Genomic DNA, 16,045 nt, shown 5'->3' with positions numbered 1-16,045 from the left:
CCAACTTGAACACATGAAGCATTAAGTTTTCCACAAGATAAATGCCAAGAAGTTTTACAAGGATAACTACACATTGACAACCATAAGAAGTAGACCATGAAACAAACCTTACAAGTTCATATAGTATTTTCTCCAAGAAAGAGGTCAAGTCCATTGCCTTTGCATCAAGTGATGCACGCACTCCTTTATTTGGTTACTGCAGTTCCATTACATTAATTTGCTATTTCACCCCCAAAAAAAGGTAACAAAAGGCTAGACATAGAAGAACACTAGAGACAAATAGTTGCATCACACTTCCTTCACAAGGTTGTTTTAGGCTGCTTTTGAGCAGAAGACGGAACATGGTAACAGAATTTGATATAAGGAGGTATCCGTGATTGTCATGTCACTAAATGAAAGTCACCTTTGGGACGAAAAGAAGGATTCAATTTGATGCAGTGATACTTATCTTGGGAAGTTTTCTTTGGGAAACCTCGACTTAAGTTCGAGGATGCATAATGTATAGCGGAGCAGCGGGAGAGGGTAGAAAGCCAGTCAAGGCTATTGGATAGCGTCTAAAAGGGTATGACGGATGCTCATCATACAGGGACACCACGTTGTTCTTTCGCACTTTTTTAATTGATATGTTCAACATGCTAAGCCAGAATCCAAGGTTTAGATCGCTCCTCACAGCATAGGCAGTTGAATATGCTCCCAAAAATGACCTAACCAGTAATTTGATGATTTCTCCTGCCAATAGTGTTAGCTTTAGGTGGCCGTGACTCGTCAGCACGCGCACTTCCAAATGCTAGTGTCTTGAAGAGGTACTTGTATTCCTCATCTTGTAATCTATTTAGGTTGATTGGCTCCATGGTACCGTATCTTGCAAAACTTTCAATCCTACTTAGGATTATAACCTTGATTTATGTGCTTATGCATGTCACTGTTTGGAAAATAGATTTCCGCTCCCCGTCATCGACATCTGGAAATTTTGTTACAACAGCCAATGTTCTCTCTCCCTGATATGCAGCTTCCATGGTTTATCCTACATAAATTGTCTCTGTTGAAGTGCAAAACTGTAGAGAAGTACCCACGGACCTTCTCACCATTCTGTACATGCTTCACTAAAGTTTTCTTCCCGACTAGGTGGCATCCTGACTGGAAGCACAGCTGGACAACCATGAGGGTTTTGCTGCAACAAGAAGTTGATGACTTTTTGCCTCTCGGTCTGACGACCAAACATGAAGTTGTCAAGATAAAGATAGGTGTCGTAGGGTCTGCGATACATCATTTTTTTTTTTTTTTGAGAAACACAGTACAAACACAGGCGCTCATATACACGCGCATACACTCACCCCTATGAACGCACACACGCACACCCTACCCCTATGAGCACCTTCAGAAGACTGAGCCGGCGGATTGGATCTTGAAATTGACGAAGTCACCACAGGCGCCTCGCTGTCGACGGGAACATCGCCTCCCACTGAATGAATATTCCGCCTTTATGAGACACACAGATGTCAAACCTGGGGTTTGAACTCTGGTGGGCTGGGGGTACAACCACCCTCCTAACCACCCAACCTCAGGTTGGTTCTCGGTCTGCGATACATCATGGATTCACATCCACTCAAAAGTATAACAAACTCTGTCATATTAGAAATGGCAGTTCCTAATTTTAACAAGGCCTCTTGTAGGTCGCAGCTGTTATCAACTTTGTGATTTGATATACCACCAATTGCACGAAAGCACTTCAGGGAGTGCCAAGATATGTGCAAATGAGTCAGTACTCATCACTTCATTAGAGCCCTCTTTGATTAGCTGGTTGCACTTGAAGGTGTCTAGCACAGGATAACCATGGTACATAGCCCTGGATAGCATCTTCAGGTGTAGAAGCATACCAGAGTTGGTGATGTACCGCCAATCCGCCTCCTCAACAACCATGTGAGCTCTTAGCGGGAGTTGCTGCAGCCTCTCCACAGGCTTTTCCTCCTCCGAGAATGCGACGTCCGAATACTTGCTCACCAAAAAGAGAAAAAACTGCTAACAAGGTCACCTGCAGCAGATTGAGACTGAATGGCTAAAAGGAGGTTTTGGTTTTCACCTTGTAGAGATCAGATTCTGAGGTATGACGCTGTTTAAATAGATGCCATGGTATTGCCCATGTAGCCTGAAAGACCAGTTGGCCAGTTTGGTGCATTTTCGCTGACCAGTCTAAGTCAATATGGAAATTAATGGCAGGCTTAGGTGGAGGTAATTAACACCGCAAGAGAAGCATGGTAATATTTTAGACTGTCTAAATCGTTGTGGAATTGTAAGCACACAGACACACACAGTGCACCTTTGTTGACAGTCTACACCAATGAGTCACTTTTTTGCCGATTCTTCTATCTACTGTTGACTTCAGGTTGTGGCATAATCGTAATCATGAGTTCAGACCCTGCCCAATTTATTAAAAACTACTACTAGCAAGCATACCTGATTAGCTCCCCAGGCACTCTAAATGGCTTGCTTGTTTCGAACAATTACGCAGCATCATGCTGACCAGGGCTGTTACAGACTCACACTCTGCTTTCCTTGTAACTGTAATGACAACTACCAGAGCAACCTTCACTTAATCACTCATCTATGGCCTGCCAGGAAAAGTATTTTGCTGGAAACACAGTTTGCTCCTTGAAGCATCTCAAACTCATTTAGGACACGTCTACATAATAGCCAGTAACAAGACGCTCTGAACTCAGCTGCTGCAGCTGCACCGCACCAATTCTCCTGTGTCCATCTCGTCTATCATGTAGTAGCAGCAATCCTTTATTTTCCACAAATCAATCATCCAGCATCATGCAGTAGATGGAGGTGCATCGGCTTGATTTGGATCCATCATGGAATTCCACACACTGATCAAGTAGCTATCGCATATGGAAGTAAACTTTGCCGCAAACGCTTCAGTCGGATCTCATTCCCACGCTTGTCGCGCATTATCCTGGCAATACTGATAGTGATGCTTGTGGTATTGGGCGCAACAAACGAGTAGCCTCCATCCTCCGGCGCCAGTAACACTTCCGAGAGGTTGGTGCTCCTGACCTGGAAATCCGAAGTCTTCTGCCAACCAATGTCTGTGTTGCTGGAACTAAGGTGGCACCTGAACTTGCATTCTGCCTCCTCGGTGGCAGTGGCATGAGGATCGACGCATAGGACAGAGGTAGCGTGGCCGAAAGGCGGCACAGGGGTGAATTTCATAAGGAAAAGCAGGCCGGCATCTCGGTTGTGGAGAGCATGTATGCCTTCTTGTACATCTACGGTGAGCTTGAAATTGTACTTTAACTCGGTGGAAGGCCACATGTGATCGCCGGTGAGATGAGCCAGAAGTGCGACGGTTGAGCCAGCGAACACGCAGTCAGGTTCCGGGCAGAAGCATGGTGTGTGCGGGCATGACTTCTTGTGCTCGTCCGCCTCGTGGTAGTGCGACTCGGCGGTGCATCCGTACTTGGTGTTGACGCAAGGGACACGGAATGACTCGAGGATTTTGTCGAGCGCGTTGCAGCGGTTGTAGCCGCCTGTTGCAGAGCACGTGTGGCACATGTCCTTGTTCAGGAGGCTGGCATGGCAGGACGAGCAGATCGCATGCCCGACTGCACACTGTGTATGAAGAGGGAATTCAGCATAAGTTCATACGCCTTCTTGTGAAAATGATGCTGATGCTGAAAATATAGATGCTCAGTTTCAGTTCAGAAGGTTGCAGGGAACAGCATGTGGGAAATATGCAAATTGTGATTGATCGATTAGTTATTGGCTTCTTGCTGAAACTAATGATGGTGTATAACTTGGAAATGTTGTGCAGGTGGCAAGTTCAGTTGTAGAAGCATCCTACACAGTATATTGACCAGAAAGAATCACTACACTCAGGAGCCAACACGGCAATGAGGCGTCACATATTTCTTCAGGTAGTGAAAGATTTCCATGAATCCATGGCTGAAACTTTCACCCTGCTAGTACCTCCTGTAAGTGTTCTGCCAAATCAAAATCTGACCCCGAGAGGGCTAGATGGGCAGATCCCCTATATGCATTATGCCTAGCCGGAATCTATATCTATGATTTTATCTTGCAGGCATGGCATCCCAAATCCCAGTTCAATGGCGGATCAAATGGTGCTATCTATATACAATGAGGAAGAGAAGTGAAGGGACGAGACCTGGTAGACCGGAGGCTGGAGAGGATCCATACAGATCGGGCACTCCAGAACGTCCCGCTCGATGCTGCCGCTGATCGCCGCCGACATCGTGTTCGCCGGCAGATGCCGCTGATGATGATCCCCTTTCCTCTTCTGGATGCCGTTGCAGCTCTCCCCCACTGCTCACTGCGATTGCCGATGACCTGGCGGTGAAATCCGTGGCTTGCTTCATACGCTCATTCACTGCAGTGCAGGCAGCGTACTAGCCGTTCTGTTTATCGATGTGATGTGACGAAGAAAGGCAGAGGAGCTTTTTTTTTTTCTTTTGGAGCTGAGGGCAGAAACGGCTACTAGTACAGCTAGCTAGCCATTTTTTGGCTTTCGAATCCCGCATCTTTCATCGGCAACTATTTTTTTTAGTTTATTCTACTTTTTACTCTAGCTGTGCATTTGTGTCAAAATTACCCCATTTAAGAATTCTTGTTTGTTTTTATCCCCAAGTTGTTAAAAAATGATAGGCTATTCTACTCTTAGTTTAGCACCGATGCGAGGAAAAGGACTGGGATATGGGCAAAACGGACGGGATTTAATCCCTAGCGCCTATGTGTAAGCGACCCATTTTAGGTGCTCTAAGTTGTTACAAAATGATTGATTTTACCAAAGCCCAGGTTAACCTTCATCACTCTTCCCGCACCCAATCATACGTAGAGGCATAGAGCCAGCAAGGATCTAAATAAATTAGATAATCAATCAATAAATAAGAATTTGAATAATAGAAAAAAATATCCTTTGCCCCTTATCTCTTCATCATCGTCGGTTCCGTCACTTGAGTTTTTTAGGAACCAATGAATTTTATTGTTTAGGCAGAGTTTTGTACAATAAAACACGAGCTGCTCAAACATATACAGAGGCATAAAAGTGTTATGACACCAAATGAGGCACGCTTACCTAATTGTGCTAAGCAATGCACTGCTAACCTTGCTATGTAGCCTATGTTGGATCAGAGAAGGTCCGTCATGATCACACTATATAGCTTCGAAGGCCAGGCTCCAAGATATCGATATGTCCACCCTGGCATAGACGTTGTACAATTTGCTACGAAATGCATTGTAGAGAGCTTAGTTCAACCTGATCCTACAACTTGAAAACTAGCGGCAGGAAATATTCCATATTTCCTGTAACAGGCTCCACGAAATTATACACATGAGATAACGGCGCAACCAAGCTAAAGAAGTACAAAACACTAGCAGTGGCAAATAACAGTATATAACATCGCCATATTCAATACCATCTATGAACACTGATCTACATACCCGAGGAACAAATATCCCTTTAAAATGGCTACTTTGATTCATATATTGTAAAGAAACCGACGTGTGCCGCACATATACGCTGCACTATATGCTACAAAATCAGCTCAAATAACCCACATGGGAGTGTTGCAAGTACGGATCTAATGGAAATTCCTCTCAATCTTCATACTAATAAGGGGCTGCTTGGATTGGATGTAAAACTAGTGTGGCCACGGTATTTAGCTCAAAGTTGAACGAAATGTTGGTGGCACACTAATTTTACATCCATTCTGAGTGGGGCCTTATGGTGCAAGTTTCAAATGTATATAACGCAACGAGCTTCAGATGCTCGACAGCATGGACACAGCTGGCTTGTCGGTGAACCAAGTCATCTCTCCGTCTTGTGGCTCAACCATCTCAACAGGCAGCAAATCTGATGAACCTTCTTTGCCCGAAAGCGTTTTGTGAACTGCACCAGCTTTCCCAGCACCAGTGACCATGAGTGCAATATGTGCGGACGAATTGATCACGGGGAATGTGAATGTTATCCTCTTTGGCGGTGGCTTTGGAGAATCCTCGACATAGGTGACTAACTTCTGGTTCTCATGGACAATAGGATGGCCAGGGAAGAGGGAGGCGATATGGCCATCAGGGCCCATCCCCAGAAGCATAAGATCAAACTTTGGGAACCCGGTTACTGGTGACAATGCGACCACACCATTCTTAATAAGTTGATATAAACGAGCTTCATAGTCAGCCGCAGCCCCCTCAGCTGTCAGTGTGTCATTCATGGCATAAACTTGGTTAGCAGGAATCGGCACCTATATTGAACACACAGAAAAAAAAATCTGAGTATGATTCTGTTACTGGATGGATAAGAACAGTTAAATATTCTTATTGACAGTATATGATAAGGATGCGTCATCTCAGTATGATGGTAATACATGTATGAGCTTCTGAAAAATCATGTAACACATGTAGATTCAACTGCACAAATATGATACGTTGTTTAAATTTGATTGACAAAATAAACATATAGACTAAATAATAAATACACATATTCTTTTCTGACAAAGAAAAGGTGCCAGGGAGACCACTATCACCAACAGTTATAATATCTGTCACTAGATCTTATCACTCTTCTAAATATGCTGCCAAATACGAATGGCATGCCACCTCAATTATTTCATCTGTTAAAATGACTATCCAACAAACACAAATATCTGAAATACAACAGAGTGATCAAACCCAGAAATTCTGAATTCTGGGCAGTTACACACTTCTTCCTACAACTTCACTTATAGACCACCAAATGTACTACTCCATCCGTCCCAAAAAGGTTCGGGGCGGAGGGAGTACAATTTACATATTTAGATTGGGCGACCAGCTTTTTAGAGAAAATTTAATTTGCCTAGATTTGCAGAAAGCGCTGAACAAATATTTAGACGAGCAGTAGATGTAATATCATCTCCAATATCCTTTTTCAGCAAACAGTCATCGTGTATCCTCAGTTTTGTACTCTAGAGATCAATCAGTTTTTCAAGTTATGTAACATCACCACTTATCCGGCACTCGATGATGATGCTCTGATTTTTTTTATGCTGCAGGAAATGCACCACTTAATTACAAGACAACAGCAGGTTTACCGCAACAATGTGCAGGTCCAGTTCTAGCATTTTTCAGAACCGGGTTCAGTTTTATTAAACCTAGTACTCTACATTATCACAAACTATCTGCCACAGTAAGTCAATCTCCCAAATTGCAAAACACTCAGAACAGAACATAACTACGCAACATCCGCATATACAAATTTGAAGCACTCAAATAACCATCCCCATTTCCTCATTCTATCTCAACTTTCAAGCCCCCAACAAAAGATCATCCATGCGAGTACCTTAGAGAGAAACCCATCCATGGCGAGCTTGTAGTTGCTATCTGCGTGGTCCTTTGGCACCACCCGTTCATCCGCCCAGAAGACGTGCCATCTGCTCCAGTCCACCGCGTCCAGGTACGGCGGCTCCGCCAGCTTCCTGCGATACCCAAGATTCATTAGACCAATTCACGACCCCCAAACCCGCGAAGCCAGAAATGTTCGGTCTTGATTCTTACCTGAGAGCCTTGATGAGAGAGCCGCCGGAGAGAACAACGGCGAAGGCGCCCCTCTCGGCGACAAACTTCTCCGAGAGCCCCGCCGTGTGCTCAGCCAGCGACGCCGCGAGGTCCTCCTCGGCGTCGAATATGAGGAGCTTCTTCCTGGACTCCACCTCGCCCGGAGTGGCCATGGCGGAGACCGGGCCAAGGGGAAACTGGGAAGGGGATGAGGATAAGAGCCTGGCAGGAAGAGATCTGCGGGGGGTCGCCAGGATCCTGGAAGATGGCGACGATCGGCTTCGGGTGGAAGGAGAGAGGGAGGTCGAGGCGGCGGCGGCGGTGGCGGTGGACATGGCGGTGAAGGCGGCGAGGAGACCGGAAAGGGAGAGGGTGGCGTCGCCGCGTCGGGGTTAAGAGGGACGACGGACTGGGAGATATGTTCGCTTTATAGCCGTCCAGATCGGGATGGACGGCCGGATCGTGCGGGACTACCTCTTTCTTCCGCTTTAGATGTGGACACGTGGCTCCGGTGATTTGGACTTGTTCCTCGTGCAGAATTGATGTGCAATTCCTCCTTTTCAAACGGTTAGGTCATCTTCGATTTGGATTCCTCCTCTTCCATTTTTTCCCTTTTTATAAGGCTGGAGAATGAGATGTAGTATGAATGAATTGTATAATTCTAGCTTCTCCACTTCAATTTTCTAGATACACATGTTGCAAAAGCCAAAAGGTATCCTAATGTTGATGAAGTGTTTTATAAAATTATTATTACTAAGGTTTTGTTAGATAATTAAAACATTTTTTTGCACAAGAGATGAACCCATGTAGGCTGAATAAGTCTTAAACAAAGGGAAAAGTAATGTTTAGCCCAGAATTAAGAGACACGAAGGGATAGACCAAATGATACCCTTGTCTCCTTGCAATGTGGGAGACCCACTTATATACAGCTTGAATGGGTGTGTTGGGAAGATACATCTTTCCCAACACATGTTTTATTTCAAAACAAGTACAAAGATATGTGTTCGGTCTATCCATTTATACATTATTTCTCATCATATTTTCAACCCAAATAAACACATAGGTATAGAAAATAATATTGTTGCAATACAATAATGTTAAGTTCCTTATTACATCCAAATCAGCAAATAAATGATAAATTTCACATGCAATGTTTCTTCTCCGGTTCCCGCAAGGTCCCAACACCGCCACCCGAACATTAAGTTGCCAGCCACTACACCCTACCCTAAAACCCTAATGTTTTCTTCCTCACTTCTTAGGGCGATGTCGCGGCTGGTCGTGTCGTCCTCGTCTCTGGCGAGGTACATTCCTTGCCTAGCCAGCTACGGTGCAGCCAATCATATCATCTCCGTCAGCGGCGAGGTCGTCACTGCATCGCCTTCTTTCTCTCTATCAACTTTGGTCACCACTGTCACGAGCATGGTGGGATGGATCGTTGCGTTGGAGGGGTACGCGTTGCCCCGCTAACCGATGTAACAAGCGTCAAATAAAATATGCAATGTTTAGCTCTGTTGTTTCTTCTGGTTCTCCGGTCTCCAAAATTGCACATGTCTTGCGGCTTCCTTCTTCCCTCAAGTCCACCGCTAGTTTAGACTAGCAAAATTATAGTTGGTACATAAAGGATTCAACCAGGTTGCACCTCACTTGCAGAACGTGGTGGCCAATTGTCCATAGCACATGGCAGCTTGTCGTGGAGCAAAGTATGCAGTTAATAGATTCATGGAGTGTTTAATACTCATGCTATGTACAGATCTGACACATATTCAACCAGAAGTGCACAGTTCATTCCTTGATTGCTGAATGCCAATTGGGATGATTAGAGTTTTCATTTTAGCTACACATACAAACTAATTCAGATGCTTTGACTAAAATTGAAAAAAAAAAGAATGGCGACATCTTACACTTCTCCAACGTTAGGTAGTTGTGCTTAAAGTTTTCAAGATAAAACCCTAGAGACATGTTGCAGAAGAAATAAAGATGATGCTAGTTCTGCTCCTGAACCTGAACCAGTATATGTGAAAGAATCATATACTTACAAAATATATCACCAGTAAAATAACTAAAGATTCAAGGGATGGGAGTGGTGTTTTGGAACATGGGAGCATATGCTCCCTTTATTTTAAAATTCATCTTACACATATTTTGAATTTCAAAAAAAATTGAAACAAAAAATTCGCACGTACATTTTCACGTGCTACGCGCTCACAAAGTTGTTTCATAGAAAATGGACTTGTCATGTGACGTGTGTAAAAAAGACAAAACTCAGTGCTAAAAATAATGTTTTTTACAAGGTAAATTTTCTCTTTTTTACATAGACCACAAAAAATATTGATTTTTCCTGAAACTTGAGGAATGCACATATATTATGGAGATGTACATGTAGAATTTTTTGTCAAAATTTTTCGACAACTCGAAATATAATTTTTCGGTATAGGGAGCATACGCACCCGGGAGCCGAATTGATTTTCCGAAGATTCAACAGTTACATTCTTGAAAGACATATATTTGATTGTTTTGCATTACATGCATTTGGCCCTCCCTTTGTTTTGCACCATGCTCCGAGTGTCGACGACAAGGACCAAGGACAGCTATGGAGCTCAGCATAACACGACACCAGCAATACATCAGTTTTGTGGGATTTAGCAAATAAAAGACGACACCAGCATTACAGCAGTTTTCTTGGATTTAGCAAACAAATGTCACGGCAAGTACTTCCTCCTTTCGTAAACACGGTACAGACGAAAACGCTCACATATACGCACATACACTCATCCTCATAAAGGTGCACACACGCACACTTTACCTCTATGAGCACGTCTAAGAAGCTCCATCCGACGGATCTTGAGATTGACGAAGTAAGCAGGATCTTGAGATTGACGAAATAAGCACAAGCAGTACCTCCCACTACAAAATATTCTGTCTTTAATGAGACAAGTGTCACATCTAGTGTTTAAACTCTAAGGCTGTCCTCCTAACCATCCAACCACATGTTGATTCTCTACTCATTCATTTCCTAAAGAAGCTTTTTTAACTTTATCTAGATATGAAATTATATATACATGTTTTAGAATAGAGGAGGAACGTCTTTTTTCTGCGTTATTAGAACATACTCGCTCCGTCCTCGAATAAGAGAACGGTTTAACTTTAAATTTTGTTCACAAAAGTGTGTACTTCTATCTTTTCAATGCATTTTAAAGTAGCAAAAATTGCTTCTCTTATTTCACAAAAATCATACCCAATAATATTCAACACATGTTCTCCTCGTTTCTACATGCATCTTTTCAATGTATTTTTCAGTTCACTTAATAATTTATCTTGAAAACCCCACAAAAACATGTAGACTTATTTATGGACGGAGTGAATAGATGGATAGACCTTTCTCGGTTTACATGTGTCGATAGCATGCTATGGCTGACTTTATTGTTGCAACCGAGTGATACACAACAAGTATTGTAGGTCTTCTCTATACAAACTTCATTAACCATAACAGTGAGTATTTCTTCTCTTCTCAGGAACCAATCAATCAAACTTTAAAATGGTCCCATCTATGCATTCAGATTAATAATCATCACGTGCTGGCAACAAACTCTGCTCAAGGAGTAGGGCAACAAACTTCCATCTGCAGCCACATTCAGCTGCCAGACTTTTTGGTAGAACAAGACAACCCATGTTTGTCTGGGTAAGGTCAAAATCGTTTCCACCAAAATTTCAGCTATAACCAATGGAGTATAACTAGAAAGAAGGCTACTGCAATTTCGGTTGAGCCATTCTTTTAGCATCATACACGAACAAATTAATGCACTATCTCATGGCAACCAAATATACAATGGTAATGTGCAACAGAACACCTCAAACAATGTCTGTAACTTGTCACAAAGATCATCACCCTACAACTACCGTCGGCTCATTATGATACAGCTGAGAAATATAAACAGTATAAACAGTTCACCGTGCATAACATATTTATAACATGCTGCTCCAGCACACCCACTTGAATGATCTTACACGGCCAGTCATGTAACCAGAAAAAATAAACAAATACAAGATACCACTATTAGAACTGATAACAAGAAGCAAACTAACTCAAACTACATCCATATAGAGAAACATCACAGGGGTAGCTCGTGAGTATTCCTTGTAAAAGAGTAATAAAAGAGACATGGTAAACTGGTTATGCACATCTACTTCACACCAACTAACAACAGGTACAACTTTTAAGCAGACGTCCAAGCTTACCACATGGCCAATCAAATTATAGCTTACCATGTGACCACTCAAATTATGGACACCGGCATTAAGTTCAAAATTTCAAGCTACTAGGCTGTCCAGGAGATGGTCAACTAATAATAGCTGATGCATGAGACTATACTAAACCCTGGCAGATAAGGTGCAGTCGTGCATGCTGAAGAACACGCCTCAGAACATACAATTTAAGTAGCGCGGATTTGGTCAACAGGAGGAATTGTGCATGGACAACGGTTCATATATGAAAACTATGGTTCAGGATCCCTATATTTGTAGAGTACATGATCACATCTACAATCAGTATATTAACTGAAATTAGGGCAGGCAACTACAAATCATAATTGGAGGGATCCTTACTGTACAAAAAAGAAAGGATGCATCCACCTTATGTTAATGAAGGCTAGCGCGGAATTGGTCAACAGGAGGAATTGTGCATCGACAACGGTTCATATATGAAAACTATGGTTCAGGATCCCTATATTTGTAGAGTACATGATCACATCTACAATCAGTATATTAACTGAAATTGGGGCAGGCAACTACAAATCATAATTGGAGGGATCCTTACTGTACAGAAAAGAAAGGATGCATCCAACTTATGTTAATGAAGGCGGGGAGAGGGCACACACTGCCAGGACAACCACATACTTGCACGGAGCATGAAACAGAAGGAAAATGCATATTTTATGTATTACCTAGGTGTACTGACAAATGCTAGGCAAAGCAAGACCTGATATTACTAAGAACGGCCAAGAACACAAGGAGTACTTGATAAAGTTAACATTTCAATTGAAAACAAGCTGAAATTGTCTGGGCCACGCCGCGAGATAACAAAATACAGTAGAGAATTAAGATACTACGGCAGATACAGTATTGGGGAATAAATACGATGTTCCAATCCTAACATGCGACACGATAATCTAATGGATACTGGATATCAAGATTATTGCATCGTCCATTTCGCGCTTTCGCAACATGAGCTGACGAACCCTATAAGCCACCGGCGGAGATTCAGCACAAAGCGTTACGCCACGGAGGTTTGATCGCTCGTATAAACGGTAGGTTCGGCAACCATCTGACCCGCACGACTTAACGCCTACCACGAGGCCCGCCAGCTGACCTCGGACCGGGAAAGCGCGAGAATTGCAGCCTTAAGTGGGCTGATTCACGATCGTGTTCGTCAAACTTATAACCTGCAAAATGAATCGCGACGGTTTATTTTGCTTTCGTCGTGGGAGAACAAGATATCGAACCTCAACGTTCACCCCATGCCATAAAGAATGCAGGTGCAAGTATAATATCCAACGCATAGGGAATATAGATACAGGAATAACTATAAACCGAAAGACTGGACTGGCATAGATACGTCGATATGGGAAGTTTAAACTGTAAAGCATTCTAGAACTAGATATTATGGAGCATAGGCATAGATGGTCAATAATTTCACAACATTCAGATCCAAACTTCCACATTCCACGGGTACATGTTAGTCCAGCAAAATGCTGTCACAAACATGTTGCGTATCAATAAATGCTTTGTAATTGGTATTATCGTTGCGGAGTAAAAAAAGTATGTGCCTTTTCCCCTACTAGTCCCAGTTAAAGTCAACCGGATGCTATCCCTGAACACAACCTAACTATGCTGCAAAAAATGCACGAAGAAAGCACAATGGACATAAAGTAGAGCAGATGAACTAAAGACAACTGAATATGATGGTCGATTTCGAAGCAAGCATGATGAGGGAGTAAAGGAGATGCGAACCATATGTAAGTCAAAAATGAGAACTGAACATTACAAAACATTGAAGTAAGATTATCTATAAAATAACATAATCCATATCTACGGACGTAAGTATGCTCACCTTGCAAAGCTTCAAGTGCAATTGTAGCTTGGGCAGGGCTATCAAAATCAACAAAACACAGGACGTGAGGATCTCCACCAGGCTGCAGAAAAGTTGACGGGTCAAGATGTATCAGCATTAGAATACACATGAAATTATTCACACACAACATATCTATTAGTAACATACATGTCTTGACTCCTTGTTGACAAGCCTCACTTCACGAAAACCTACAAAAGGGCGGAATATATCTGCAGAAGAGAAGGTTAAGGAGCAAAAGGCTCACATACTGAGATGATACATTGTACTGAACAAGCAGCTCATCAAGGCATATAAATTAACAGGAAACAGAATCATAAAACAACAGGAGTGGGATTAATGCTGAAGATGAGCAAAGCAACAGAAAAAAAAACCATCAACTTCCCGCGATAGAGCCAGTCTTTCCATTAATAAATAAAAGTTGAGCAAATCATGTTAGCACCATAGTAGTGTATATAAGGATACGTGAAACCTCCCGACGAGTGCAGTTTGCAGGCAGGCCTTCAATATATAAAGTGTTGGAAGCGTCTGGTGGGAGAGGGGGCTCAGGCCTGGCACCACCGAACCCCATGCCTCTGTCCATACCAATGGCACCCATCATACGGCGATCATCAACAGGAAATCCACCCATTCCACCACCAACCATGGCACCGCCACCCAACCCACCAACAGCTGCTCTACTGGGTTCATTGGCGGTGACAGAAGACATCTACAAGCACATCAAAAAGACAGAATTGTCAACAAAATGTGCTCGGTAAAATGAGTTTTGCATGATGAAAGTTGTTAAGATTGTACCCCATTGCGTAAGTAGCGGTCATAAGATGCTCCAATTGCTTCATTGTCTCTAAGTAGATAGCCCGCATTTTCACGTGGATAATATCCAGCCATCTCTTGTCCTCCAGGTCCATCTGTGGAAACGACAAATTATGAGAATGTTTCACGTCAATCTCGCTTGCCGACAATATCTTTAATTAGATCCTTTCATTAGATAAGCAAGTCGTAACAAAACGACAAAACTACTAGCAGGAAAATGTGCATAAAAACGTATAAAACTGACGCAGGATAAAAATTACCAAATCAGAATCGCACACATGTTTAATTGTTTATTATTATAACAAGCATTTTTCCTGTCATGGAACCCAGGAACCCTTTTCCGGCAGGCAGCATTAGCCATTCCACAGCTATTGAAGCCCCATTGACTGGGATCGAAACAATTACTAAAACGTTCCTGCTAGTAACAAGGTGCAAGGAACCATGTGGTAATTACTAAAACCCTTTTCAGGCAGGCAGCAATAGCTGTAACCAGAAGTCCAACCGGCAGATCGTACGCATCAATTCCGCAAGCATCCCTGACTGTCGTCCTCGAAAATTAATTGCAGACAGATACTTATGCTGGGAACTCGAACCTTTTGTAGACCAAAAAAAAAACGACTTTTTATCATCAACGGATTATTACGATTTACTGATCTGATTATGCCAGAGTACACCACCGAAACTGGCTTAAACCGCCATGTTCTTTACAAAAATTATTACTTTAGTGGTTTATTAGATCTAACTCTAAGCAGTATCTCGTCTGCATCTATACGAACCAAAACCACCACTAACAAGGAGACACGCGCAGAAACAACCAACCACGACAACGAGAACAAAACAAAAAGTTCCAGATCTAGATGACGGCCCAGATCTGGGGGACGGGAACTCACCGCCGTAGTCGGGGCGCGCGCGCTTGAGCGAGGGCGCGGCGGACTGTTGCTGCTGCTGCTGCTGCGCCAAGGCGGACTGCTGGTGCTGGTGCTGGTGCTGGTGCATGCCCGCGGCGGCGGCGGTTGCCTGCGCCACGGTAGCAGCCGGCGCCATCCCCGCCGCGGCCGCCGCGGCGGCCACCATGGCCTGCTGCTGCTGCCGCGCGTCGGCGTACCTCCAGTAGTTCTCCGCGGCCATGGGTTCGTCCGCTGGGTCGGTCGCGCGGGGCGGGGTCTTGGTGCGGCTAGGGTTTGGGAGCACGCGAGAAGAGAGAGACAGAGAGAGAGTTTCGGTTTGGGCACGGCGAGTGTAGGGGAGAGACAGATAAAGAGAGAGGCAGACGCAGAAAAGGAGAGGTTATTTGTCAGACGTCACCTGGACCGCAGAAACTCTGCCGCAAACGTACGGGCCGCAATCCAGCGTGGTGCAGTGAGGAGGGGCAGCTTTGGGCCTGGCCGGAGGATGCTCCGTAGGAACCGTTGCTTTGGTATTTTAGCCCAAAGAGTGTCCGGCCCAGCACATTTTTTAAATCATAAGGCTTGAGCAGAGCGCGGCTTTAAAAAAAATTAATAAAGCCCTAACAGCACATCCAGTGTAGTGCAATACAGCAAGATAAGACAAAAGATGGAGGGA

At 43.6% G+C, this 16,045-nt stretch overlaps 2 protein-coding genes and 1 pseudogene across 2 annotated transcripts; all 3 read right to left on the bottom strand.

Annotated features, from left to right (window-relative positions):
• Nucleotides 1-269: 269 nt before the first annotated feature.
• On the bottom strand, nucleotides 270-4,824 carry LOC124650079 (annotated as a pseudogene).
• Nucleotides 4,825-5,394: 570 nt separating this feature from the next.
• On the bottom strand, nucleotides 5,395-7,882 carry LOC124679586 (probable 6-phosphogluconolactonase 3, chloroplastic). Its single transcript, XM_047215270.1, has 3 exons — nucleotides 7,546-7,882; nucleotides 7,331-7,466; nucleotides 5,395-6,257 (listed from the first exon to the last, which is right to left on the bottom strand). Exons 1-3 carry the CDS (start codon nucleotides 7,878-7,880, stop codon nucleotides 5,778-5,780), a joined length of 951 nt encoding a protein of 316 aa, XP_047071226.1. The 5' UTR covers nucleotides 7,881-7,882; the 3' UTR covers nucleotides 5,395-5,777.
• A 4,676-nt stretch (nucleotides 7,883-12,558) lies between these two features.
• Nucleotides 12,559-15,685, bottom strand: LOC124651598 (nuclear speckle RNA-binding protein A-like). The gene is made up of 6 exons (XM_047190679.1): nucleotides 15,373-15,685; nucleotides 14,465-14,577; nucleotides 14,135-14,378; nucleotides 13,820-13,881; nucleotides 13,652-13,733; nucleotides 12,559-12,983 (listed from the first exon to the last, which is right to left on the bottom strand). The coding sequence occupies exons 1-6, from the start codon at nucleotides 15,608-15,610 to the stop codon at nucleotides 12,880-12,882; spliced, it is 843 nt and encodes a 280-aa protein (XP_047046635.1). The 5' UTR covers nucleotides 15,611-15,685; the 3' UTR covers nucleotides 12,559-12,879.
• Between the last annotated feature and the right edge of the window lie 360 nt (nucleotides 15,686-16,045).

The sequence above is a fragment of the Lolium rigidum genome, chromosome 1 (assembly GCF_022539505.1).
Source record: "Lolium rigidum isolate FL_2022 chromosome 1, APGP_CSIRO_Lrig_0.1, whole genome shotgun sequence".
Lineage (NCBI taxonomy): Eukaryota > Viridiplantae > Streptophyta > Magnoliopsida > Poales > Poaceae > Lolium > Lolium rigidum.
The sequence above is the reverse complement of the archived record's forward strand: the minus strand, read 5'-3'. Positions and strand labels throughout refer to the sequence as shown.